The sequence below is a fragment of the Trifolium pratense genome, linkage group LG1, assembly GCF_020283565.1.
Source record: "Trifolium pratense cultivar HEN17-A07 linkage group LG1, ARS_RC_1.1, whole genome shotgun sequence".
NCBI classification, from domain to species: domain Eukaryota; kingdom Viridiplantae; phylum Streptophyta; class Magnoliopsida; order Fabales; family Fabaceae; genus Trifolium; species Trifolium pratense.
The window spans coordinates 80847-108459 of record NC_060059.1 but is presented as its reverse complement, the minus strand read 5'-3'; the positions used below and the strand labels follow the sequence as shown (position 1 = coordinate 108459).

General features: G+C 33.2%; 2 protein-coding genes across 2 annotated transcripts; both read left to right on the top strand.

The window, feature by feature from the left end:
- The first annotated feature begins 313 nt into the window (after positions 1-313).
- Positions 314-2896, top strand: LOC123884155 (protein LAZY 1-like). Its single transcript, XM_045933180.1, has 5 exons — positions 314-628; positions 726-792; positions 1260-2020; positions 2278-2524; positions 2622-2896. The coding sequence occupies exons 1-5, from the start codon at positions 623-625 to the stop codon at positions 2639-2641; spliced, it is 1101 nt and encodes a 366-aa protein (XP_045789136.1). The 5' UTR covers positions 314-622; the 3' UTR covers positions 2642-2896.
- A 9676-nt stretch (positions 2897-12572) lies between these two features.
- LOC123908983 (phosphoglucan, water dikinase, chloroplastic) lies at positions 12573-27595 on the top strand. Its single transcript, XM_045959750.1, has 19 exons — positions 12573-12958; positions 13188-13803; positions 16190-16273; positions 16366-16497; positions 17736-17861; positions 17969-18147; positions 18860-18944; positions 19289-19453; positions 19556-19608; positions 20240-20448; positions 20557-20675; positions 21036-21106; positions 21276-21393; positions 22525-22611; positions 22690-22776; positions 22874-22950; positions 23075-23225; positions 25336-25447; positions 26269-27595. Exons 1-19 carry the CDS (start codon positions 12762-12764, stop codon positions 27171-27173), a joined length of 3573 nt encoding a protein of 1190 aa, XP_045815706.1. The 5' UTR covers positions 12573-12761; the 3' UTR covers positions 27174-27595.
- Positions 27596-27613: the final 18 nt, after the last annotated feature.

Here is a 27613-nt window from a genome sequence, read left to right as displayed (position 1 = left end):
ATACTTAGGAAAATAGGTATTACAATATTACAACATGGACTCGGACATGGGTCATGAGGCACTGATCAAACTAGTTATAGTATACTATACTGTTGAAATACAAATGAATGGGACGCATGACATCTTACATCTGGGGTCCAAATTAATCATCATAAATAATTGAAAATCCAAGCCACATATTAAGTTGAATGCGTGAAAATTGAATGCACTCAATCCAAATCCGTCATGAGGCACTAATCAAACTAGTTATAGTATACTATACAGTTGAAATACAAATGATGAAATGAATGGGCTCCAAATTAATCATCATGAATACAAATTATAAGGCAACCTTACTGTTTAGTCAAGCTGCACATGATCGATCGGATAGGTGAATATTATTGATCAGGACTCACCGAATAGCCATTAGGCTATTTGGATGTTGACATAAAATAACAAACAATTCTTTGTAAGTATCTCTATGTTTTTATCTCTTTATAGACATAAGCAGCTAGCTTTGTGGAATGTGATCGGTTTTATGAAATTAATTGAGTTATTCCTTCTCCTCTTATATACTTTATCTATATCATCACTAATGTCAGGCGATCAAAAAACAACGTTTTGCGCGTAACACTACCAAAGAATGAAGGTAATTGCTATTTTCATATCGTATAAATGTCTTGCTTTTCCACTTTACACACACACACATAGTCGATCTTCTAAATTGGTTCTTTAATTTTCTGCAGTTACTTGAATGGATGCATAGAAAACTTCGGCAGAACAGCACTGAACCGTTCAAAGACCTGGTCACTGGTAAGTTAATTTTCTATATAAGCTGCATAAAGTATTATACGTGCATTATGCATACATCTTTATATTCCTCCAAAAGTACACGATGAACTAATGCGCAGATTTTATGTCTATTACATGCATGATTTGATCTGTGATATCACTACACAGCTTCAAGTCTTGTCCAATGCATATATCACCGCCCATAAGTATAGCTCATTGTAAACTAGCTAGCTTGAACCAAATTGATAGAAATGGACAAATCTAAAATTCATAACATATATAACTGTTGCTCCAAATGGTGCAAAGGGAAATATGGTCCATAAAATATCTTTTGCTTACTCTATAATGATCAGTGATCACAAGTCTTGGCTAGTGTGACTTGACTTGAGTGCTATTGCGTACCGAATTCCACTTGAATCCACTTTTGGCCTTGGCCAACAATCATAGACATTACCTTTGTTAGTTATAATATATATGTAGTGTTTCAGGGCAGGCAGCAGTTGATGAGGAACACGTGTACCATTATTATCTGAAACCAAGTTTTGGGAGCTGCAAACATGTGAAACAAACTCACAAAGCGCAGTTTAAGCTTAGAAAATCTTTCGAAGCTGTTGGGAGTGGTAGATCAGTAGTAGACGAGGAAGAGGAGCAGGAGGCATGGGGTGGTATTTTCCCTGGCTTCCTAGCAATTGGAACTCTTGGTTTGGAATCGGATCCATCTTCAACACCAACATTTTCTATTTCTGTTGAAAATATAATAACTGAAAAGGAAGACGAAGTGAATGAGACTGAGCTGAAGTTGATCAATGATGAGTTAGAGAAAGTTCTTGTGCTAACCAACAACAATGATGATTCATCTGGAAGAAACAGCCATGTAAGCACCGGGGGGAGAAGTAGTCATGGAAGTAGCAGCATAGAATCAAACACCATTTGTCCACTTCAGGGATATCTCTTTGGATGCGCAGTTGAATTATCAGAAACAACCACAGCTACCGTGTCAGTGTCAAAGAATAAGGAGCAGCAGCAGCATAGCCACAGAACAACACTCGCTGAGCTGTTTCAGAGAAGCAAACTAGCAGATCAGGACAATCTTGTTGGAGCAAAGGATGATACTGACAAAGAAAAGGAGGAGGCCAATAAATCTGCCATGCATCTCATGAGAAAAAAGCTCAAGAAAAAAAGGATGCTTCACGCTTCCTCCCAAACCTTAGTTGATTCCGCTTCAGCAGACCGAAAACTGCATAATAAGGTGCTACAAACATTTTTTTTTTATAGTATACATATAGATCTGTAAGTCTGTAACTCAAGATTCATACTCAATTTGGCAACAGAAAAACTATTCGTATTGGATAGTATTCAAGTATATACTTATTGCCTTAAACTTTATAAGAGTGGTTCTTAATTTTCCTGAACCCATTTACCTTTTTGTTTCCAATTAGTCCCCCTGATGAGTTAATTATATGCTATTTATTTAAGGTCCTATACTAATTAATTGGTGGGTTGTAGATTCTCCAAATGTTTCACAGGAAAGTTCACCCTGAAAATCCAACAGCTGCAGAGAAGTATGAGAAGAAGAAGAAGAAAAGAATGAATGGGGGAGGGCAGAAGAAAAGTGAGAAAGTTGGAGAGGAAGAAATAATGATACAGCCAAAAAGAGCTGTGGCAAAGGAGAGGCAGCTCCAATTTAGCCTCGACAGCGGCGGTGAAGATTCATCTGAGAATAAGGAGCAGTGGATCAAAACAGATGCAGATTGTAAGCAAGCATATCTCACTCATTAATTAGCCCCTACTGCATTGTCATGAAAACTGAACTGCATGGCTTAGATTTTGGAACTTGTTTTAAATTGCAGATTTAGTGTTGGAGCTCTAAAAGGCATGCAAAGGATGAAATTGAGCCGATGTCGATCTCTCTCTCTGCTAGTACCAAACTAATGTCAAAGTAACATATATATATATATATAATATGCAATGCAATACATAATGGTTTTGTTTTTGTGTGTTTAGTTTGGCACCCCATCCAAATCAGAGAGGGTCTCTTTACATTAAATTATATATAAGGTTGTTGTTTATGTTTAAGATCGTTGACACAAGCAAGCTAGGATGAATTACTAGTTTACTACTAAAATCATATTTGTGAGATTCGTATGCTATATATGTTTGTGATAGTCACAAAATTAAATTTCAGTCCTATAATATGCATAGTACGTAATAGAATCAAGTCTCAAAGTATGAATTTTAATGAATCGAATAAAATTCGATACAAATGAGAAACTATGTGAAACTGAAAATAGAATAAGAGTTTTTTGAGATAAGAGATATTTTTTTCGGCACACATTATATTTTTCCAACACCTACACTTTCATAAACACAACACAATAAACACTTTTCATAAGAGTTTTTTGAGAGAAGAGATATTTGTTCATTCATTGATTGTGTTTCAAATGAGACTCATTGCTTTTAAATACAAATCTCAGGGCTAAAAGAGTAAATGACATAAAGTAAACTATTATTTAAAATAAAATAATAATCTAATGATTAATTCATGTATCAATTTTTTATTTTAGAAATATTTTGTTTTATTTTAGGCTCAAAAACATCTTTAGTACTTAACTTATTTTAAGACTTACCAAAAAAAAAACTTAACTTATTTTAAATTGGTTAATTTAGTAAAGGAGGGATCCGTTGACTCCAGGAGTAAGTCTCCATTGACTTACTCCGCTTAATAACTCGATATCGGTATTATATTTCCTCAATCCAACTGTTGAATTTAAAGATCTCATTGAGTAGATCAACTCGACAATTTTTTGTTTCTTGTGAGTGTGCCTAACAAATATTATTTGGGTTTATTCCCATAGAAGAATTACTCGTAAACCATAGCCAAATGCCAGACCGAAGCAATATCAGGAAGTATATTTGAGTATAATTTATTTTGATTCAAGATAGTTGATGAAGATTTAAAGGAAGAAGATGAAGATGATGAATATGTTCATCTTATTCAGAATTTTTCTTTAATTTTAAATAAAAATACATTTTAAAAAATAAAATAGAATTATCTTATATTTTTCAATAAAAAATGAGAAAATGGGTTTATATGTCCGCATTATAAAAGATAAATGGTATAAATGGAAAAAAATAGATAAAAGATTAAAATGTTACAAATAAATAAGGTAAAAGACTTAATTTTTTTGAGAGGAAATAATTAGTATCTATTATTTATATGTTTAAGAGTTTTTTCTCAAGGAAACAAATCTACGTGTCACTTTCTTATGAACTTTAATTTTTATTAATCCAATGTGGCATCCTCTCATTCATCATTCTCTTAGGTGGCGTCCTCTCATTTCTTTTACCGGTCAAAATCTCACGTGACAATCTCTCAATTCATTTTGCTGATATGTCATTCTTCTATGTTTTTTCCTTTAGTCATTAGTGCTCAATTATAAATATAGAAATTGTTCAATCAGGTTTTATGAACAAATGTCTATATATTAATATTTTGATACAATTGAAATTTTACATATGGAAACTTTTGATTATTGACCAACTCATTTTTGGAATATATATTGATTAAATTAAATCAATGCTGAAATGTATGGAAATTTAAAAAATTAAGGACCAAAAATCTACTATAGTTTCTATATATACGGGTCAACATGTAAGTGTGAGAGTCATTTAGTGTCTCAGCGCCCCTTCTCTATTTTCTCTTCTCACCTTCACTACTTTTTTTTTTTGACAGAATCACTACTTTTTTTTCTATCTATTGCTATTGTTGGTTTTTTTTTTTAAATAAAAAATCTATTGCTATTGTTGGTTATTTCTTATTTATTTGTTCAATATAATTTTTGAAATAAACAAATAAAAATTATATAAATTTGGACATTTTTTAAAATTTGCACATTAACAAATGAGATATGCTTAAAAAAATTATATAAATTTTTTTTGTGTCAAGCAAATGACAAACAATTCTACTGTTCATTACTTTTAAATAAATAATATTAAAATTAAAATCGGCCCATTTTGCTTCTCAAATGTGAAATTTTTTCACACGGGGACATGAGATAAAATACTCGTGAAGAAAACAAATGTCTAAAGGAGAGAGATGACGATTAAGAACAAGTATATTAACTGTTAGATTAGTTTTTGCATAATGACTTTTTTTTTATGAAAATAAAAGAATAAATATATGAACATGTGAGTTTGGAACGGGGAGTGGAGTATCACTCTCCATTATGTCATTTCTCTTTAAAATATCCAAAATTTGGATCTTTTATCATATTTAAATAAACTATTACATTAAATATAAAATTAATTTTACAAATAATTAAAAAAATCACAATATTAAAATTTTAATAATCCATATTTTTCATGTGCGAAAAAAAATGATCTATATTTTTCATAGAACATTAACCCGGGCGATAGCACGGGTAAGTTATACTAGTATATTATATATCCAAAATAATTACATATGAATGGAAGGTAAACGGACAACAAGCTGCGCAACATGCTAATTCATTTTGATTGACAAAACCAATTATTTTGAAAATTACATCCATAGACCTAGGAGCCACAACATTGTTATGTATGACCCTTTTAACTATTTTCAAAAGATCAACAACATCTGATGTTAGGAAACAAAAAATGCCAAACACGAATGTTATAAAAGCATGTTGATTGTCAGAACACGCTTTCTCATGTTACAAAAGACTAAAGTGTTACAAATAAATGAGATAAAAGACACTTGTGCATTAAAAAAGTGATTTTTATCATAATAAAAGCCAAATGCATACGTAGGTTCTTTAAATTTTGCGTTTGTATCATATAGGTCTTTTAAGTATTTTTTTTGTTTCAAATAAGTTTTTAAAATGTATCAACTAAGTCCTTCCAGTTATTCTTCGTTAAAATGTGGGGCTGAGATCACACTGGGACACTCGAGATGTCTCCACCGGAGACAATCCACGCTTTCTCGATCACTATTATTATAAAGAATCAACTGTAATTATTTCTATCAAAATTAGTGTCAATCACCACCAAACCAAACCAAATGAGGATTTTCAAGATATCCTTAATTTGTACCACTAATTAAACAACAATTTGATGTCTACCGACATGAATGTAAGGAACTTAGCATCACCGGTGCTTGAAGACGATTAACAAGAAAATTGTTATAAACTATTTCTAAAGAATAACAAGAATATAGAAGGAGAAGAGAATGGGAGAAGAGAAAGGAATAAACCATTGTTATTATTCTATTCACAAGTGTGCTTTACATTGTAACAAAGGGGTCTTATTTATAGGACACAATTAGGGGACAAGAAAACCTACACAATAATGGACATTCATTACATATTATTCATAACACTCCCCCTTGAATGTCCATGAAGGATATTCTTTCTCTAAAAAAAACCTAGTGAAGGAAAAAGAGTACATTATCATTTGTGTGTGAACTGCCTCATTAAAAACCTTACCAGGAAAACCCAATGGGATAAAACCATGGTGAAGGGAAAAAGAGTGCAGTGCATATTTGTGTCTCCCCCTCATAAAGACAATTATATAGAGATGAAAAACCAAATAATCTTCAGTACTAGTTGATCAAAAGTTTTACTTAAAGTTGACTTGTAGAAAGATCTGTCATATCTTCTTTATTATGTTCTTCTCCAAATTAGCAGTGTGTCCGATATTATCTTCATATTGAATTGTTGCATGAACCACCCTTTTGTAATAAAAACAACAAGTTTCTTGTATGTGTTGAATTACAGACCTCGACAAAAATGCCTTCTCAACTTGCTTGATGTAGTACTAAAAACTTCACATGATTGAATGATATTGGTGTTTTTTTAAGGTATAAATATTATGCTTGACTTTGTTCCAATATCTGTGTTAGTTGAATAAAATACCACGACATGTATAACTATATATAGTAAAATATATCAGTGTCCTTAATTGAATTAAGATATGATACTTCAGGACCAATTCAAATTGTTCATCATTTTTCTTAATGCATTACACTATCTTTGCTCAGATCAAATGACATCGCAACCATTTTAGTACACAACAGATTTGTCCATGTCAAACTGTTTTAATACTTTTGCTATATAATTTTATTATAAATTTGCGATTCCAAATAAACTTTGCGCATCCAACATATTTCTTTAATCTACAAATTTCAGAAGCTCTTCAGGAGTTCTGATAATATTTATAGCAAATGATATTTCTCAACAAATATATTAACATTTGATATATGGTACTTCAGGACCAATTAGTAGTTCACTATTGATGAACTTTCAACAATTTCATATAGAATCATGTTTTATATAAGGTTCATGATTCACGAAGCATTCTTCAATTACTTATTTTGTAAGAAAAATAACAATATCTTATAAGCTCTTCAGGAGTCTTAATGATATTTTTATCATCAATATAAGCCTCAGATATAAAAAATTCATCGTCAAATATAACTAAATCCTTCCGGGATCATCATTATCAAGTGAGCCAGTCAAATACGTTAAAACACATATTTCACATGAATTGAGTATTTCATATGCTACTCAACTTAATTAATTTTTGAATTCACTTCAAGTGAATATACTTCTTGAAAATCAATGATAGACATTTATCAATATACTTGAATAAGAACTCAAACTCTAAATATTTTATTGGGTAAATAGTGTTATACCCCCTGCAAAATAGACGAGTTTTGCGTTACCCCCCCTGCAAAATATTTTTTTGAGATTACCCCCCTGCAATGTCAAGATTCTTTGCGTTACCCCCCTGGCTTAACAAGTGGGCATATGACATGGAAGAATCTTGACGTGGCATGACACGTGGAAATTAATTTATTTTTTATTTATTTTTAATTGCCAACTCATTAATTAATGTGGGTTTTTAATTAAAAAAATGAAAAAAAAAACTTAAAAGCTGTTATATATTTATGAACTTACTTAAAAGAAAGTTTTGTTTTTTTTTTTTGACTAAAAGTTGTTATTATATATAAAAAAAATCTTTTATATATATATATATATATATATATATATATATATATATATATATATATATATATATATATATATATATATATATATATATATAACTAAAAATAGAGTAAACAAAAAAAAAATGAAGATGAAAAAAAACTAATAATAATAATAGTAACCAAAAAACTAATAATAATAACAGTAATATATAATAACAGTAATAATAATAATAATATATAATAATAATATATAATAATAATAATAATAGTAACCAAAAAACTAATAATAATAATAATAATAATAGAGTAATCAAAAAAAAAAAAAAACTGCAGTCACATATTTTAACTAATATAACCAAAAAAAAAAATTGCAATCACATATTTTAACTAATAATAATATTAGTTATTATTATTATTATTATTAGTTTTTTGGTTACTATTATTATTATTAGTTTTTTTTCATCTTCGTTTTGTTTTTTTGGTTACTCTATTATTAGTTATTATATATATATATATAGAGCTGGGTATGCGGGTTAGCCCGCCCCGTTTAACCCGCCCCGCATAAACCCGCATATTAAACGGGGCGAACAAGCCCGTCGGCAAATATAAACGAGTTATAATATTAAGTCCAAGTCCGGTCCGCATAAACCCGCGGGTTAAACGGTTAACCCGCGGACTATTACAAAAAAAAATAAAAAATCACTTTTTTTCAAAAAATAAACTAAATTAGTAAAATATTGATATAATGAAAGCTTAAAAAAATATATTATTAATAATTTTATGTTATAACATATAAATTGTAACTAACAAATAAAAACAAATAAAGTTTGTGATATCATTGAGTTTATCTATCTTCTCTTTGTAAGTAATGCAACTAAAATCAAATTCAACTGATTCTTATCGTCATTTTTGTACCGTCCATTTTAGTGAGAAAAACTTTCTACATGTACCCAAAAAAGCATAAAAAGATTAACAGATTCAACTTAACTAAATCACATCAAGGTAACCAAATTATTCAAAACATAATAGCGGAAAATACCCCCAAGAAAAATAACTACTCATTTGGACATGTATCTTTTAAATACTAGCAAATGTATATATAAGACAAAGTAAAAGATAGTGAAAAAGAACAAAAGATTATAAGTAGAAGAACATCCCTGAATCCTCATGTTTTGTGTTGTTGTCTACTTGATTAAAATTGGAGTGTGTTGTTGCTTTTTATAATTAGGATTTAGACTAAGTTTTTTTTTTTTTTGTGGTTAAAAAAGTTGAATTTGGACATGGACCAAGTTACAAGTTATTTATATCCGATAAATTTTGTAATTAATTATATATAAAAAAGGAAGGCGGGCCACGGGCTAACCCGCGAACCCGCGGATTTAACCCGCATAACCCGCGGTTTTAACGGTCCAACCCACACGGGCAAAAATATAAACGGGCCAAAAAAAATTGGTCTTAAGTCCGTTCGGGCTGCGGGTTAAACGGGTCGGCCCGCGGACCTTGGTCCGTATACCCGGCTCTATATATATATATATAAGAATTTTTTTTATATATATAATAACAACTTTTAGTAAAAAAAAAAAAAACAAAACTTTCTTTTAAGTAAGTTTATAAAAATATAACAACTTTTAAGTTTTTTTTTCATTTTTTTAATTAAAACCCCACATTAATTAATGAGTTGGCAATTAAAAATAAATAAAAAATAAATTAATTTCCACGTGTCATGCCACGTCAAGATTCTTCCATGTCATATGCCCACTTGTTAAGCCAGGGGGGTAACGCAAAGAATCTTGACATTGCAGGGGGTAATCTCAAAAAAATATTTTGCAGGGGGGTAACGCAAAACTCGCCTATTTTGCAGGGGGGTATAACACTATTTACCCTATTTTATTTCCATTATTTTTCTCTTGAAAACTTATTCATATCGAATTATTTTCATCTGCAGATGAAATAGACTACGGGTCCAAAAACATTTTGCTTTGCAAAGCTAGTTTAATTTTTTATCAATTGCGTCTATCTATTTAGTCAATCATTTCATTGTCTATAATCCTTAATAGACTTTGATTTATGATCCTCATTATTTCTTATCATATATAGCGCTATATTATATAAATAACATCGTCAACATTGATTTTCTTTCGGTTTCATCGTATTCCTTTCATGACATAATTTATTGAGATCTCTTTATTTTCATAAATTTCAGGTACCTGATAAGTTCTTCTGGAACTGCAAAATCAATTATGTCGAATGTTCTTTTGGAATTTTCATATCCTCACTTGGGTCATCTTTGTTTTTAGCTCCTTATCTTATTTGAGGAATTTATCCTTGAAACCGATTTGCTTACCATGCTTCAAGCGTGGTTAAGAATCATTTGCAATATTAAATTGTCCAACAAGGACATTCATTTTTATTGGAGCATTAGCAGCTATTGATTGAATTCATAAACTTTGCAAATGAGTTATCTTTTTGAACTTCTGGTTCATATTGATTTCTAAAAGGATCAAAATAACAATTAATAATTTATTTCAAACATTTCAATTGAACTTCTAGTTCATATTTTTAGCTGCTTATTATCTCCCCCTAATATTGGGAAAACTAATTCACCAATTGATAACCAGCCTACAGGGCTGTAAAAATATCTCCAATTATTGGCTCAATTTGGAGATTCATATAAAAATTATTTTCCCAATATTCTTTTACTACCCATTTAAATGCATTATATTGGAGCAATTGAGACGTACCCAACACATCCAAAAATGTTTATATGAGAAATTAGGTTTATAAACCAAAATTCAAATAAATTAGGGGAGAGCTTATGTATATAATAATTTGTTGGCATGATGTTATTCAATATCTCAACATACATGTTTGAGTGTTCCCAACTATAACTTAGAAGTTACGATCTCATAAGTATCGGTCGTGTAATTAACTTTAGACGTCTAAAGAATGGATCGTCAATTCCATTTATTATATTGAGCAATCCTTCGAGATGCTTTAGTGTTAAATTCTTCAGGAATTCAACAAGATTAGGTATGATTAAACTGTAAAAATATAAATAAATAAAAAAATGTAATCATGAATTATAGTAATAACAACAAAATAAATAAGATAAGAGTAAATAAGTTGCTAAAACTCTAATAAAAATTATAAATTGTTAGAACTCTACAAAAATTGATGAGATTATCCTTCGGGGATGTATGTATATTGAATTCTTCAGGAATTCATATGAAGTTCTTCATGAACTATATAACATTGTTATAATCTAAAAATAATCATTTATGCAATCCTTCGGGATGCATATAACATTGAATTCATCAAGATTTCATGGAGGACAAAATTTGAATTTTTAAGTTCTTTGAGAACTATATAATAGATCTAATTGTACGATCCTTCATAGATGTATCCGTAACGAATTCTTCAAGAATTCGTCGAGAATAAAAATTGATTCTTAAATTGTTCAAGAACTGTATAACAGATCAAATCAGTTATTTATGCAATCCTTCAGGGATTGATGTTTTTGAATTCTTCTAAAAGATTAACATGATATTGATTTTACTTATATCTATGAATCTTCGGGATTCATATTTTAAAAGATATTTTACGGTACTTTTATAAGCGTATGCTTATGAATCTTCAGGATTCATATTTTAAAATTTGATCATACTATGAATCTTCAGGATTCATATTTTAAAATTTCATCACACTATGAATCTTCAGGATTCATATCAACACGATACTTCTGGATCGTAGTGTTTACGTGGAAATTTGGTAAACAACCGCTAGTTTAAGTATTTAAACTCGCGAGACCAACTAGTAAATCTCAGGACAATTTTGTGTTATATTTATTTAAGAGAAATGTTGAATGTTCGTTTTTAACAAGGAAACAAACACTTAGAGATTGAAATGTTTTCAATTAATACAAGAGAAACTAGTTCGAATCGCCTCGAAGTAGCAGTTTCTCAGGCAAGTATTTCGAATTAAACTAAAGAAAATTGCTGGAAAGTAAATTGCATTGAATGAAAAGCAATTACAAATAAAGATGGTTCACAAAACATACATTTCTCCTCTGAATTCCTTTCGTTCGATCGCTGAGTACTTAGAATTTTAGAGAGAGTGTTTGTATAAAATTTTGTGACCCTTGTTCTGAATGAAAAACTACTATAAATACTACAATAAAGTGGTAACTGCTTCTTGATCATCTGGACGCTCTTCGATCTGCCACGTCGACCCACGTTCTCCACCTTCATCTTTCATTCCTTCAGTGCGCGCCAATGCCTCTTGGGCCGTTGTTGTTTCTTTTTTGGGCCTGGCCCAACTATCCTTCGATTCGATTTTGTACTCTCGACAGCCTCCTGACAAAACCAAAACTGAATATGCCTTCCAAAGCTCTCGAAACGCTTCTTTGCTTCGATATAGTTAGACCTCGACACCACCTTTGAAAGTTTTATTTTGACAATATAACCTTCAAAATAACTGTTGGACCCACCAATTATATTTAATTGATAAATACCAAATTTATGTCCAACACGTAGGTTTGTGAATCAATATAAAAAAAAACGAGAAGAAAAAAAATCTGAAAAAATAGAATAAAAAAAAGCATAGATAAAATAAAATTGTCACTTCCCATTGTTGCTATACCTTTCTTGAAAGGGAGAGACTATCGTGCTGATAACGTGTTATAAACTATTTCTAAAGAATAACAAGAATATAGAAGGAGAAGAGAATGAGAGAAGAGAAAGGAATAAACCATTGTTATTATTTTATTCACAAGTGTGCTTTACATTGTAACAAAGAGGTCTTATTTATAGGACACAATTAGGGGACAAGAAAACCTACACAATAATGGACATTCATTACCTATTATTCATAACAAAAATAAAAAAAATGATTTAGTATTAGATTGAAAGCATGCGGTGAGCCGTTGAAATGCAATCCACGTGTGTGGAAAGAAGACAAAACTGCTATATTTACTCTTTCCCTCGCCGGAGATCCATCAATCACTGAATTGAGTTGAGTAGTGGCGATGATGAGTAGTTATTCTCTGCACTGCCATTTGCTGCACTGTGGTGCTACTCACACCAACATCCATCGGAATAAGCACCGATTAGGATTCCTCCTTCCATCATCATCATCGTCTGCCTCCATCCATCGCCCTCTTCTTCTTCTTCACACTGCTCTTCCGCGAGTATCTGCTGTCTCCTCCACCCAAACCCAACCTACGTACGTACCTCTTCTACTCTCTTGCTTCTCTTTCATCTTTTACTTTTTCTTCCACACTAGTACTAGTAGTATACTCATTTTACTAGATTCATTACACTACTAGTAATCAATCAATCATTGTTTTTCCCTTAATTAATTTCCTATACTTACTGTCTGTAATACTAGTAGTAGTAGTATGATAATTGTATCACTCTATTCATAAATCTTGATTCAATCATGCCTATGTCAGGGAAGGTGGAAAAACGGATGACAATACCAACAACAAAGACACTGTTCATCTGCATCTTCGATTGGATCATCAAGTTCAGTTCGGTGACCATGTTGTCCTTCTAGGATCAACCAAAGAGCTTGGCTCCTGGAAGACCAACGTTCCTTTGAATTGGACACAAAATGGATGGGTACGCGACTTTCATTTCAAAGGGGGCGATCACCTTCAATTCAAATTCATCATTGTCAACCAGGATGGCACTTTACTCTGGGAAGCTGGAGACAACAGAGTCTTGAACTTGCCCGCCACTGGTACTTTTCAGACCGTTGCCACATGGAACACAACACACCAGATTTTGGAACTACTTCCTTTCAATGAACAACAACATTCTTATGACCATGACAGCAACAATTTGGGAGATAATAATCATGACAAGGAGGCTGTTACTCCTCCTCCTCCATCCGAAGCAGGGTCCAGTCCTTTTGTAGGAGAGTGGCAAGGCAAATCTATTTCTTTCATGCGATCCAACGAGCATCAGAGCCATGAAGCACAAAGGACTTGGGACACCTCAGGTCTTCAAGGCTTGCCTCTCAAGTTGGTTCAAGGGGATCAAAGCGCAAGGAATTGGTGGAGAAAGGTACCATTATGTTACCTATAATGTTGGAAAATCTATGTCAATAATGTAAATAGGTTATCTATTATTATCTAGTGATTACATTACAAATTAATATAGGCCATAACAAAATCTTATGTGTCATTGAAACAAATAAATTTCATCACATGCTTCTGTTTCCTCTAAATCTTAACATGATAACCAACATAGTGTGGGACAAGTGGTAGATACTTGGGCCCCTTAACCATTTGGTCCTGGGTTCGATCCCCGGCCGGTGCGTATGGAGAATCATTTGTTGGGAGAGGTCAACCCCTTAAATGGATCTCAGTTACCTCGAGGGGATTAGTCTCTGCAGTTGCGTGCGGAGGATACCTTTGGTTTACCAAAAAAAAATAATCTTAACATGATAATTTTTCTTGATGAGTGATGACCCTAATTTTTGCATATCTAGTGGCCCCACTGCACACCTACCTTATAACGAACCATTTATTAGTTTTTCTTGATTAGATCATCCCATGTTGAGAGGTGCTCTTATGCACTCCCTACACATTGGTTATGCATCTCACCAGGGGCGTCTTCGAGTTTTAGGAGACTCTGTGCAAAATATAAAAGTGACCCCTTAATTAAAATTAAAAAAATTATCGATTTAAAATGCATATAATATAAAAAAAAACATTCTTGTAAACATATAAATTATCAATATTAAATCTTACATTAAATTAAATGGAACAAGAAATACAAAATAATTATCTTTGAATATAACGTCAAAAAGGAACATCATAATTTAAGATTAAATTTTATGCAAAGATTAAAATGGACTAGAACTATATTTACGAGTATAGATAACTAATATATTACTCATGATATTTATGAACATTAACAATATATAACTATTATTTTAGGGCCTAAAAATTAATCTATTAATATACATCTGATATTTTATAGGTATAAATAATATATAAGTAATATTATAGGACCTCAAAATTTTGAGGCCCTATGCCGTCGCACACCTCGCACATGCATGCGAGCCTCCTCTGCATCTCACAGGTCCTAGTCTAGGTTGCAATTATTTTGTCTTACTCAACACTCAAGCCTGTTCCTTGGTTGTTTCCCCTACATCCCGATTTTGTTCCAATTCCACCCACCTTAGTAAATGTTCCTCCAACAAATGTTCAACTATGGATTTTCTTTATGAATGTCATTCAGTAGCCTCCTCCTTGCGCCTTTGGAAGTGCCACCTCTCCAATTGCTAATGAGGGCACTATGAACTTGCCATGAGATCCAATTCCATTACCAGCTCCAACATTGCTAGTTGAGTCTAATCTTGCCATTGCTCTTATAAAAGGTATACATTCAACTTGTGTCTTTCATCTTTGCATTATGATGGTTGTCCACCATCCTTGTAATTTGTAAAAATGTCTTGTCCTCAATCTACAAATGACACATTTTCCCATCATGGGTGGAGACTAGCTTTGATTAGTAGCATGCATGCCTTTTGAGCAGCGGCAGGCAAGAGCTAGTTCTTTTTCCTCGTCGAAGTTTGTTGTTGGTCGACAACTGATTTTTACAGTTAAAGTTGGCCTTGATGGCAAGATTGACTGCCTCAAGGCTTGTCTAGTGGCTAAAAGTTGTATTGAGATTTTTGGCCAGGATACCTTCTCAGTAAAGATGGTTTTTGTTCAATTGTTTCTATCTATAATTGTTGTTAGCCATTTACTCCTTCACCAGTTTGATATAAAAAATGCTTTCTTCCACGGCGATTCTACAAATGTTCACTAGCATGGTTTTTCGTCTTCACAAATTGAAGAAAGTGATGAAAATTTTCATGTTTTATTACTACAGGCTCAGACTGTTTATATAGGAAAAGAAGTTACAATAGTAATAACGACAATTAAAAATAAATAAAATAAAATTATAGAGAATCAAATCTGATTTCTCCTAATTCTTCTACACAAATCCTTGCATATATAATCCATCTCTAGGGCTTGGTTCAGTCAATTAAACAGTGTAGCTCAATGATTTGGTATGATACTGAGTGAAGTTGATCATTCTATCTTTTGCAGCCATTTTTTCTGGAGATGATTTATTTGCTTGTGTATGTTGATGACATTGTAATCACTAGCAATGACATATCAGGAAATTAAGCAACCTGAATAATTTTCTGATTTATTCAACTGATATAGAAATTCTTATAATATAATTTTGCTGATATAGATTTTATAATTCATTCCTTCATACACAATATGTAAAGCTGTCTAATACTAAGTTTTGAACATAGATTTCTAAGGTTATTTCCCGCAGTTTTAAATTTGAATGTCAGCTGCAGCACTGCTGTAAAATGCCTGTTTTTTTGCGGCGACTTTCTTTTTAAATAAAAAACTTGACTTTATCTTGATTTTTCAACTTGAAGCTTGAGATTGTACGTGATATAGTTGAAAGTGTTCATGGGGAAGATCAATTGGAGGCTCTCATATACACTTCTATATATCTGAAGGTCTTTTTCTGGCTTTTCTTTGTTATTTATATTTATTCATCTATGCTCTTCTTATATCATCATGTGAGCCGTTCTTAGATAATCTTATGCAGTGGATAAACACAGGGCAAATACCATGTTTTGAAGATGGAGGTCACCACCGTCCCAATAGGCACGCTGAGATTTCAAGGCTTATATTCCGCGAGTTAGAGCGACATACAAGTCGAAAGGATATATCTCCACAGGTGATTTATTTTTATTTTCAATACCGATGTTGAAGGACAACCTTTTTGGTTCTCTATCCTGGTCCTGATTGAATAATATATATTAGTGAATTAATCATATTTCATACAACTACGTAAGTGTATCTCTGTCATAGATTCAATTGTATTGTAGCCTTATACATGTCTTGTGTCTGTATATACATATGCTACTGCAGAACTGAATTGAGTTATGGCTTTAACAAATTTCGTTCCCTACTTTTTTTTCCTCTTCTACCCATGAATTTTGATAAGGGGATAGCTTGATAGTTAGGCAGAGGACATTATTTTTGTTCACTATTTTTCTTTTATTTTAATGGTTATTTTACTGAACTTTATTTTAATTTTATGTTATTTTAATAAAAGCCTTGTCGTGGATATAGAAGTTCTAGGAAATCATTGATATGTCCAAGTCAGCATGCTAACTCAGCAGATTTGGTAGCCCAGATTCCATGAAGGACTAAAAGCTGAAGTATTTGAAATGATAAGGGTAGAATTTAATTTTTTTTTTTTTGCAAGGACTAAAACTGACATAGAAGTTCTAGGAAATCATTAATATGTCCAAGTCAGCATGCTAACTCAGCAGATTTGGTAGCCCATATTCCATGAAGGACTAAAAGTTGAAGTATTTGAAATGACAAGGGTAGAATTTATTTATTGTTTTGCAAGGACTAAAACTGGATTCGCCCCATATTACAGGGACCGAAAACACTACTGACCCTTAATGTAATATTTGTTTGGCTGCTAACAATTGAAAACATAATTGACTGGTTCACTAGTGTTTTAAAAGAGCACTGTTTAAGGAATAAAAAACCGAATCTTCTATTTGGACAGTATAGTATTTAATGTTGCTAGTGCATTGGATGCTGCACTTTTCAATAAAATTCTTAGAATTTGGGTTGGGCCTAACTCAAGCTTACAAAACCGGCTTGTAATGCGATGGCGGCCCAAGCTTTATAAACACTACACAGACCATATCTCTAGGCAATGTGGGAGTCTGCAATGAAGGCAACCCAAATTGTGCAATTAGGCGGCTAGGGCCTAGGTGTGGACCACAATGAAGGTGGAATTTCCAACAAAAATATTTCCATTTCTTGATTTGTTAACCACTACCCTTAAGTTAGCAGGACTTTGTTTGTTTTCATTTGCTACCTTTTATCCTTAATGTCTCATAAGATTTATGGTTTACTTCCTTCATTTACCATATTTTCATTTATATACAGGAAGTTCTAGTTATTCGTAAGATACATCCATGTTTGCCATCTTTCAAGGCAGAATTCACTGCATCTGTTCCTCTGACTCGAATTAGAGATATTGCTCATCGAAATGACATCCCACACGACCTCAAGGTCATTTTCCCAAAAATACATGAATTATGGAATCTTATTACACTTCATTGTTATTGATAGGTCAACTGATTTTTTTTATATATATATATATATATATAAATTTTCAGACACAAATTAAACATACAATACAAAACAAGCTTCACCGAAATGCTGGTCCCGAAGACTTGGTTGCTACAGAAGCTATGCTTGCTAAAATCACAAAGAACCCTGGAGAATATAGTGAAGCATTTGTGGAGCAGTTCAAGATATTTCATCGAGAACTCAAAGACTTCTTTAATGCTGGCAGGTTTGACATGAATATCACAAAGCTGACTCATAGTTTGTAATCATATGTAAATGCAGATATGCTTTTATGTCGTCTTCCAATTACTCTTTCTTGTTATGATATATGTTATTTTAATTTAATCTTATTTATTGGAAACCCACTTGGGGTTGGTCGAGTGGTGTTGGCTTGGGTCCTTGGAGTATGCTCCTCTCAAGGTCTCAAGTTCGATTCCCACTGGTGCCAATTTCGGTGGGCTAAGTCCATACAGAGCAAAAAAACTCTGGCTTTAAATGGGGCCCCCGCAAGTAGGCGGTGGGATTGGTCCCCTTGGATTAGTCGGTCCTAAGGCCGGATACCAAGTTTTCAAAAAAAATCTTATTTATTGGGATATTGGGTTACAAGACTCCTAATCGTAGATAAATAAGGGATTGTCTTGCATGCAACCTTATTGTGTCAAGGGAGGCTCTTTCCAGGTCTAGAATGTGTATGATCTAACCTCCACAATCTTATTGTTGCACCGAGGCTTTCCAGAGTTTGCGAAGCCTCTAATAGTTAGGGAAATAAAGTAGCCAGCCTTAATCTGTTATGTTATGTAACACTATTGTAGTTCACTTTTGAGTGAAAAAGTATACTAAATATCAAGGAGATATTCAAATGATTTTGACATAGAACTAATTAGCTGCTGGAGTATAATAGTTTTAAAGATTTCACTTATCAATTTGTTGTATTGCAGTCTTGCCGAACAGCTAGAATCAATTTATGAATCTATGGATGAATATGGCATGTCAGCACTTAATTCATTTTTTGAGTGCAAAAAGGTGCATTTTCTTTATCTGATTCTCTTGTTCTTTTATATTGATTGATTTAGGATCCTAACTTACTATCTTCTATCATGCATTATTCTCTCAAGCAGGTTGTTTTCTCTTCCTTTTCTTTGTCTAAGTACTCTTCATTGGCCTGAAAATAACTTCTGAATAGTTTATGCTCATCATATTCAGCATGAAATTGAATTATTATGGTTATCCGTTATTATGCTATTGCATGATAAGGACTAACTCCTAGTTGGTTAAGTAATATTGATCCTTTTTATTTGACTTTGGTACCAAAAGCCGTTCTTATAGTGGCATCTACTGATAAGGGAAAACATTTTGTCCTTCTCCAGAATATGGATGCTGCAGCAGAATCAACAGCTTCAAAAGAAGATGGAACTAAACTTTTATTTAAAACCATGGAGTCTCTGAATGCTTTGCGAGATATTATTGTAAAGGGTCTTGAAAGTGGCCTCAGGAATGATGCTCCAGATTCTGCAATAGCCATGCGCCAAAAGGTGAGGCCAATTTTATTCAGCTATTTAGCAAAAGCTTGAGTACGGATAGTAATTTAAAGAATGTTGGAACATCATTTGATTCTTGTTTCTTTGGAGGAACAGTGGCGCCTCTGTGAGATTGGGCTTGAGGATTACTCATTTGTTCTTTTGAGCAGGTTCTTGGCTTACTTTTTCCTAATTCACACTTTGAACAATCATCAGATATTTGGATGTTGAAAAACTTTTGTAAAATATATGAAGGGCATATAAGTTTGCAATAGGCATGGAGCTCTTGCTAGCTACTTAGATGATAGGTACATGTAGAAATATTAGAGGGATAATTGTATGTTTATTCTAATTAAAAAGGGGCTCCTTTTATAGGAGAGAGTACACGTAATATTCTAAAATTAAGAAGAGATAGAATAAAACAAAATCAATAGATATTAATGATAATACATACTAAAATATTTCAATGGTACAACTAGAATATAATGCATGTTTGCTGTAATTGTACGAAGACAATTGTTTATTAGATGTTGAATTTATTTGAAGAATTATCAATTATATCAATTATCTAATACATTAGAAGGGCATACTATATGATACAATTTGTCAATTTTAAATCGTTAATGATAGGGATGTATTCAAGACAGGCTGCTTAGATGTTACATAGAAAAATGTAGTTGGATTGAATCACGTGGAACTTGATTGATGGAGACATAAAACTTCTCCAGCTTCATGCCACTTGTAATGTAATATCAATCCTTTTCTCTTGGTAGGAATTAACTTGTGAACTCATATGAATAGATTTCTCAACGTGCTTGAAGTTATGGGAGGTGCTGGTTGGCTAGCTGCAAATTTGCAATCAAAAAACGTAAACTCTTGGAATGATCCACTTGGAGCCCTTATTATTGGAGTCCACCAGCTAAAATTATCTAACTGGAAACCAGAAGAATGTGCTGCTATTGAAAATGAGCTTATTGCCTGGAGTACAAGAGGCCTTTCAGAAAGTGAAGGTAACTTTAGAAGGTCGTTGCTTGAATTGTTCTGTCTGTTGTAATGTTGTGTAGACAGTCTTGACTAATTTACTTTTATTTTTAAATGTACTCCCTTTTTTCTCCCAGGAAATGAAGATGGCAAGAAGATTTGGACATTGAGACTGAAAGCTACGCTTGATAGATCAAAGAGACTAACAGAGGAATATACTGAAGAACTTCTTAAGATATTCCCTCAAAAAGTGGAGGTTAAATAGTAATTTATTATTCAGTTAAAACCTGCTATTTATTGTGGAGAGCAAAAATTTATTAGGGAACACAAAAACAAAATAAAAATTCTGGACAAGACAAATTCATTTCAAATTTAGGGAATCTTGATGGTATTGAAAATTTTACAATTGACTTTTTAATCAGAAATAAGCCAGAATATTGTGACAAGACAAATTCATTTCAAATTTAGGGAATCTTGATGGCAGTGCTTCTTTTATTTCAAACCTGAAGATCTTGTGATACTAATACTGTGGGGTTTCTTTAACTAGGTTCCTGAGCCTTCATGTTATGCATATTTCTTGATCTTGAAATAAATGTTGTTACTTTAAATGTTGCAGATGCTAGGAAAAGCTTTAGGAATCCCTGAAAACAGTGTCAAAACATATACAGAAGCGGAGATTCGTGCTGGGTATGATAATGCATTATCATTAAATTTTAATACGAAGAGATTTACAGGAATTATAATATGTAGTAATTTCAACAGTATGGGATTTCTTGTCACATTTATTCCTACACTGAATTTCCTTACCATAAACATAACTTAAATGTTTTCTAACTTCTCTACTGTAATTTTTTAGTGTAATTTTTCAGGTTTCAAAACTATGTACTCTTCTTTTAAAAGCTGTGAGAAGTACGCTTGGTTCCCAAGGTTGGGATGTTATAGTTCCAGGAGCTGTTTTAGGAACATTGGTTCAGGTATTGAGCTGTGTTTAGAGAAATCATGTACAATGTTATTACGATATTTACCCTGCGTGCATGGTGTGTGTGTGTGAGAGCACTTTATATATAAAAAAACCCTTTTCACTATTAAATTTAATGAAGTCAATAACCCCCTTCGGAGGTGTCTTAGAATCATTCTCGTACTAAAATTACCAAGACTGCTGCAAGATGGAGCATAAACGATAATCACGCCTAATTTTTTACAAATATCAATATGTACTGCAACTACAACATTCTTATTTTTACCTTTCCACAATACCAAATTTCCTTTTAAAAAAAACTGTTTTTTTTTTGGATCATCTATCAAGCAGAGATCCTTGTCTGCATCAGAAAAACCTATTTTAAAATGATTATGATCACTATATAGAATTCCGCAACCTGGTGTTCTTAAAAATATTTGAGAATGTAATGCTTCATCAGTAATCAACACCATAGGCATACAGATAGTAGCCTTTAGCAAGCAGCAGTTCAGTTTTCAACTTCAATAATCAATCTATCAATATGTATTTTGAATGCAAAGACTCACTTGTAGTCCATATCAAGTTGTTTGGATAATGGAACCAAATGCCAGGTTTCATTTATCTCCAGACCCACCATCTCCATCTGCACACCCTCTCACCACCCATCATGGGCAAGGGCCTTGAAACTTTATACTTGGCAATCAAGATAAAGTTCATGGATGCAGTAACTACCAATTAATAGGAAGAAGATTAGAAGTGTATGACACAAAATAGCAAAACGCACCTGAGAACAAGTCACAATTTATTATTATCAATTATCAAACAATAGTCACAACTGCCATTCAAAAAAATAAAAATAAAAATAATCACAACTTAATAGGAAGGAGACCAGTGATGTAAGACACAAAATGACAAAACAGAAATTAGAACAAGTTGCAATTTTTCTTTTATCAATAATAATCAAATAGAAGCCCTCAAGTTTGGGAAAAAGGGACACTAGTCCTCTATAACAAACAAAAATGAAAAATAAAGTTATAACCAAATAGCTAAGATACTAGCTAGGGAGGGATTATCCCCATCCAAATGACAAAAAAGAATCTTCCTCACTTCATTATGACTAAACATGAATTTGAACTTTTTGACCTAGGTTGAAAGAATTGTTCCTGGGTTGTTACCATCACCGGTGGAAGGTCCTATTATCCTCATTGTTAACAAAGCTGATGGTGATGAAGAGGTATATTTATATTTCGTTGAGTGTATACAAAAGAAGTCTTAAATATATTAATATTAATAAGTTTGATCGCGCTGACAGGTAACAGCTGCTGGGAGGAACATAGTGGGAGCTATACTTAAGCAAGAGTTGCCTCACTTATCTCATCTAGGTGTTAGGGCCCGGCAGGCAAGTCTTATTTCTAAATATGCAATTCCAATTAATGATTTTGAAGTTTGAACTTATAAATTGTTATTGACATTCATACAGCTATTGCTTATTACAGGAAAAGGTTGTTTTTGTCACTTGTGAAGATGATGAAACAATTTCTGATATTCAAAAACTTATTGGGTCATGTGTGAGGTTATTTCCAAGACAATTTTCTCATCCACAATTGTTTATATTCCTTTCTTCAAACTATTTTGATTATATTGTAAACAGATCTTATGTTTTCCATTTTCTCCTATCCTGCTTTCTAACTTTTCAGGTTGGAAGCATCCGCTGCTGGTGTTAATCTGACATTGTCCTCTTCAGTTGACCTTGATGGAAAGCTTTCTGTTGAGAGTGTTTTTGATGATAATATCTCTGGAGTTGAGGTTCCTGCTTTCTCCGATGCTAGAATCTCCAAATATAGTCAGGTAGATAATGACAAAATTATTCATTTCAATATTTTGGTTATGTTTTGACATATTTTTGAATCTACAAATAAAATTCTAGTTTGTTGAAAGTGGTGAGATTTAGAATTAAACAATTGGACTGCCATTTTAAATTCTAATGATGTTGATTTCTGGGTGGTACTAGAGATAAGATGTTCTATACTGTGATGAGAAGAAAACAAATGAGGGTAGAGATAAATTAAGGGAGATGTAAATATGATTTTGTCATCTATATAGACATGTAGAATAATGAGTTTACCTTCCTGTGAATGTTTTAGGAAGACTGTATGATTTCCTTGATTTTGTCTAAATCCCAACTACATCGTAGCGATAGGTAAACCTCCAAACCAAGCAGAGAGACTGATTCTACTCATATAGGTTTTTCAACATGCCAGACTTTATTCCTTCCATTAGTAAAGTCATATCCAGGAGGAGACTTTATTCCTCCTCCAAGTCTCCATGTAAGAATGTAGTTCCGATTTAAAGTGATCTGCAGCTGAGAGACAGAGAGAACCCTAACAGTATTTATTTTAGCCACTAGAGAAAATCATTCCTCATAATTAATCCCATATGTCTACGGTATCATTTAGCAACAATCTTACCTTGTACTGATCTAGTGTGCCATCAGTCTGATTCCTTACCATTTATATCCATCTGTATTCAACTACCTTATTAACATTTGGTTTTCTATTCTCTACCATGTCTTGTTCTTCTCTGATGCATTCATTTCTTCGTTCATGGCTCAATTCCAGTTCCCTTCCTTGAAGGATTCTTATACTGACGTTAGCATTCTGATAGCATCAATTGAATAGTTTAGAATGATCAACTTGTATTTCACAATGAGTTTGTGCAGATTTATATACAAGAGAATAACTCAAGAAAGGAAAAACATAAAATTAAGGAAATTATATCAAAACTAATAAATAGGGAATATTCAACGCTAATAAATAGGGAATATTCAACACTCTTTCCTGAAGCTGGAGCATATATATATCATATGCATCCAGCTGATTACATATACAATCAATCCGAGGTTCCCATAGAGGTTTGTTGATGATATTATCTAATTGATTATTTGAGCTCAACAAAGAATATTCAAGGTCTTAAGAGTTATGAATACTGACTTCTGGTACAAATGCAGTTGTACAAATAGTAGGAATAAAAGGAATTAACAGAAGTTTCTATAATACATTAGCAGTCTTTTGAGACGACAGAAAATTCTCATCCTTTACCTAGAAATTTGAGCTTTTTAAGTTGTCCTCAACTTTACAGTCTTAGATTTGCACAGTCTCTGAATCCCTCCTATATAGTCTCATACCTATATTTTGTCAGGATACCACTCATTTCTATGTGAATTTAGTTCATTCATGCTCGAAATCTGCCGGAAGTCAACTCCCCGATGTTACGTCGATCGATGTTTTTCTCGTTCATACTGGGAAAAAGCCGGCTCTAATACCACATGTGCTGAATGGGCTGCTTTTTGAACTAATGATTGTCCTTACAGACCAATAAGGGTCTTCTCGACATGTTTTGTCCTCATTCACATGCTTTAGGAAAACTTTTCAGAAGGTTATTTAGCAAATAATTGCTCCAAGTCAGGCATGCTTAAATTTAGAGTTCTTAACTTGTGTTGCTGAAAAGAAAATGCATCTTGTTAGTAGAGGTAGAATTAATTTATTTGTTTAAGCTTTCTTCTTGAACTGTACAATCTGATACTGCACCATCTCAAAATCCCTCGACTAAACAATCTCACACCGAGCCTTGTTCATGCCTCATCATTTGCCCCAGTAATCATTCCCAGTACTCGTTACTTCCCAGGTTTCAACATTAGGAGTGTTGTTAGGTTAGTGCTTTTATTGGTCTGGGCTTGCACAAATAGTACTGCACTAGTAATTGACCTAATTATTAATTATTAATATATATATATATATATATATATAGATACAGATGATAAGCTTTGTATTATAACATGTCATTCAATCTAATCTCATAATATACAGAGTAATGATTTTTGTATTCAGATTATTTATTCAATTACTATTATTTTAGTTCTTCATACTAAGGGATTCAACTTAACTCTTTTTGTATCAAGGGTGCTTCTTCTGCTGGAGTTATCTTGCTTCCTGATGCTGAGACACAGACTTCCGGTGCAAAGGCTGCTGCATGTGGTCACTTGTCATCATTGTCTTCAGTTTCTGATAAAGGTAATAAAAGCAATATTTGCTTAATACCTATGTCATAATATCAATCTTACAGACTTAGTGAGTGTCCTCAACTCAATCTAATGATACACCGTGTATTACTATTATTTCAAACATTCTTTCAGTTATTTTGGTTAACAACACTCATAAGGAAAGAGATTCCAGCTGAAGAATTCTTTTTAAAAATTATCCATATCAAGACTTTATTTTCAGAGAATTATACTGAAATAATGTCTGATATCTTTTTATTCATTATTGGCTGTATGCTCCCTTTTCTTCAACTGAAACAATGTTTTCAACATCTTATGTTTTTGTCACAAGGAGGATGTCCTGTGATTTGAACACTTCATTCTCTTTTCCTCTTGAAGAAATATCAATGTTGTCTGTCATGTCATTGTTGGAAACATAAATGCGTATGCATATGGATATGCGGTTCTGCATAAAGATATTCTTTGGGGTTCTATTATAGGAAGTCATATCTTTTTGCATTTTCAAGAGGTTGATTGCATAACTCAAACCTGTGGCCTCTTGTCATATGGTAGCAACTCCAACCATTGTGCCAAGCTATGTTTCTTCCCTTTCACTGGACCTCTTGTCATACTATTTTATGTTGAGATCTTTCAATTAAGCCGGAAGACGCCCAAAAATAAATAATAATAATAATAATAATAATAATAATAATAATAATAATAATAATAATAATAAGCTGGAAGACAGCCATGCAATGTTGATTGTCGGTGATCGATCAGAGTCAAAGATGTGATTGAATGAAAATATGTATTCTTGCGAACTACATTTCTAAAATCTAATTTTTTGAATGGCAGTTTACAGCGACCAGGGAGTGCCTGCTTCGTTTCAAGTTCCTTCTGGGGCAGTTTTACCATTTGGATCCATGGAATTGGAGGTAGAGAAGAGCAACTCCACCGAAATATTCAGGTCTTTACTGGATAAGATAGAAACAGCAAAACTGGAGGGTGGTGAACTTGACGGTCTATGCCATCAACTCCAGGAATTGATTTCTTCCCTGAAGCTATCAAAAGACATCATTGAAAGCATAGGAAGATTGTTTCCAAGCAATACACGTTTGATTGTTCGATCCAGTGCCAATGTAGAGGACTTGGCTGGAATGTCAGCAGCTGGACTTTACGAATCAATACCCAATGTGAGTCCTGCCAATCCATCAGTCTTTGCAGATGCCATTGGCCAAGTATGGGCTTCACTGTACACGAGGAGGGCAGTGTTGAGCCGCCGAGCTGCTGGCGTGCCTCAGAAGGAAGCTTCAATGGCAGTTCTGATCCAAGAAATGCTTTCACCAGATTTATCATTTGTACTACATACTATGAGCCCAACAGACCAGGATAACAATTCTGTGGAGGCTGAGATTGCTTCTGGCCTTGGTGAAACTCTGGCTTCTGGAACCCGGGGTACACCATGGCGTATATCATGTGGAAAATTTGACGGGCTTGTGCAAACACTGGCTTTTGCAAACTTCAGCGAGGAATTGCTTGTACGTGGTGCAGGACCTGCAGATGGGGAGGTTATCCATTTGACTGTGGATTACAGCAAGAAACCATTGACAGTTGACCCAGTTTTCCGTCGACAACTTGGTCAACGCCTTTGTGCAGTTGGATTTTTCCTTGAGAGAAAGTTTGGATCCCCACAGGATGTGGAAGGATGTCTTGTTGGAAAAGACATCTATATTGTTCAGACAAGGCCCCAACCCCAGTAGAAATATGAATGTATGAACTTAGTTGCAGGAAATTTCTAAGAGTGGACACCGTTGGATATGGGTAGAGGAAACACTATGACACCAGTATTACTGAATGTATGTGGTGGAAATGGAGCGAAGACATATCAAGAAATCAAGTTGGACACAATTTTGAATATGCCTTGTGGCTTCTCTTTCAGTCGAGATAAGCTGCCAGTCACGTACTGTACTGTATACACTTAAACCTTGCTGTTTAAAAATAAACCCTTTAAGAACAATCACAAAAACGTAATGCTAGTGTTAAGATATAACATATGTGAATTGTTCCTGCAATAAAGGGAAGGAAGTTATTGGTGTTTGAAAAGACTTGAAACATAACCACAAATTGAGACCTCACAGCGGTCGCTGTGGATTGTGTTTTTATTTATTTTTCAACTCTGTTATATTTGCCTGTCTTTTTA

What these genes read in the sequence shown, in the direction of transcription:
- LOC123884155 (XM_045933180.1), top strand. An exon ending in ACCGAAAACTGCATAATAAG is followed by an intron (nt 2,021 to 2,277) that starts GTGCTACAAACA and finishes GGTGGGTTGTAG; the next exon opens with ATTCTCCAAATGTTTCACAG. An exon ending in GATCAAAACAGATGCAGATT is followed by an intron (nt 2,525 to 2,621) that starts GTAAGCAAGCAT and finishes TTTAAATTGCAG; the next exon opens with ATTTAGTGTTGGAGCTCTAA.
- LOC123908983 (XM_045959750.1), top strand. Translation starts at nt 12,762, where the DNA reads ATGATGAGTAGTTATTCTCTGCACTGCCATTTGCTGCACTGTGGTGCT. An exon ending in TATTCCCTCAAAAAGTGGAG is followed by an intron (nt 20,676 to 21,035) that starts GTTAAATAGTAA and finishes TAAATGTTGCAG; the next exon opens with ATGCTAGGAAAAGCTTTAGG. An exon ending in GAATCTCCAAATATAGTCAG is followed by an intron (nt 23,226 to 25,335) that starts GTAGATAATGAC and finishes TTTTGTATCAAG; the next exon opens with GGTGCTTCTTCTGCTGGAGT.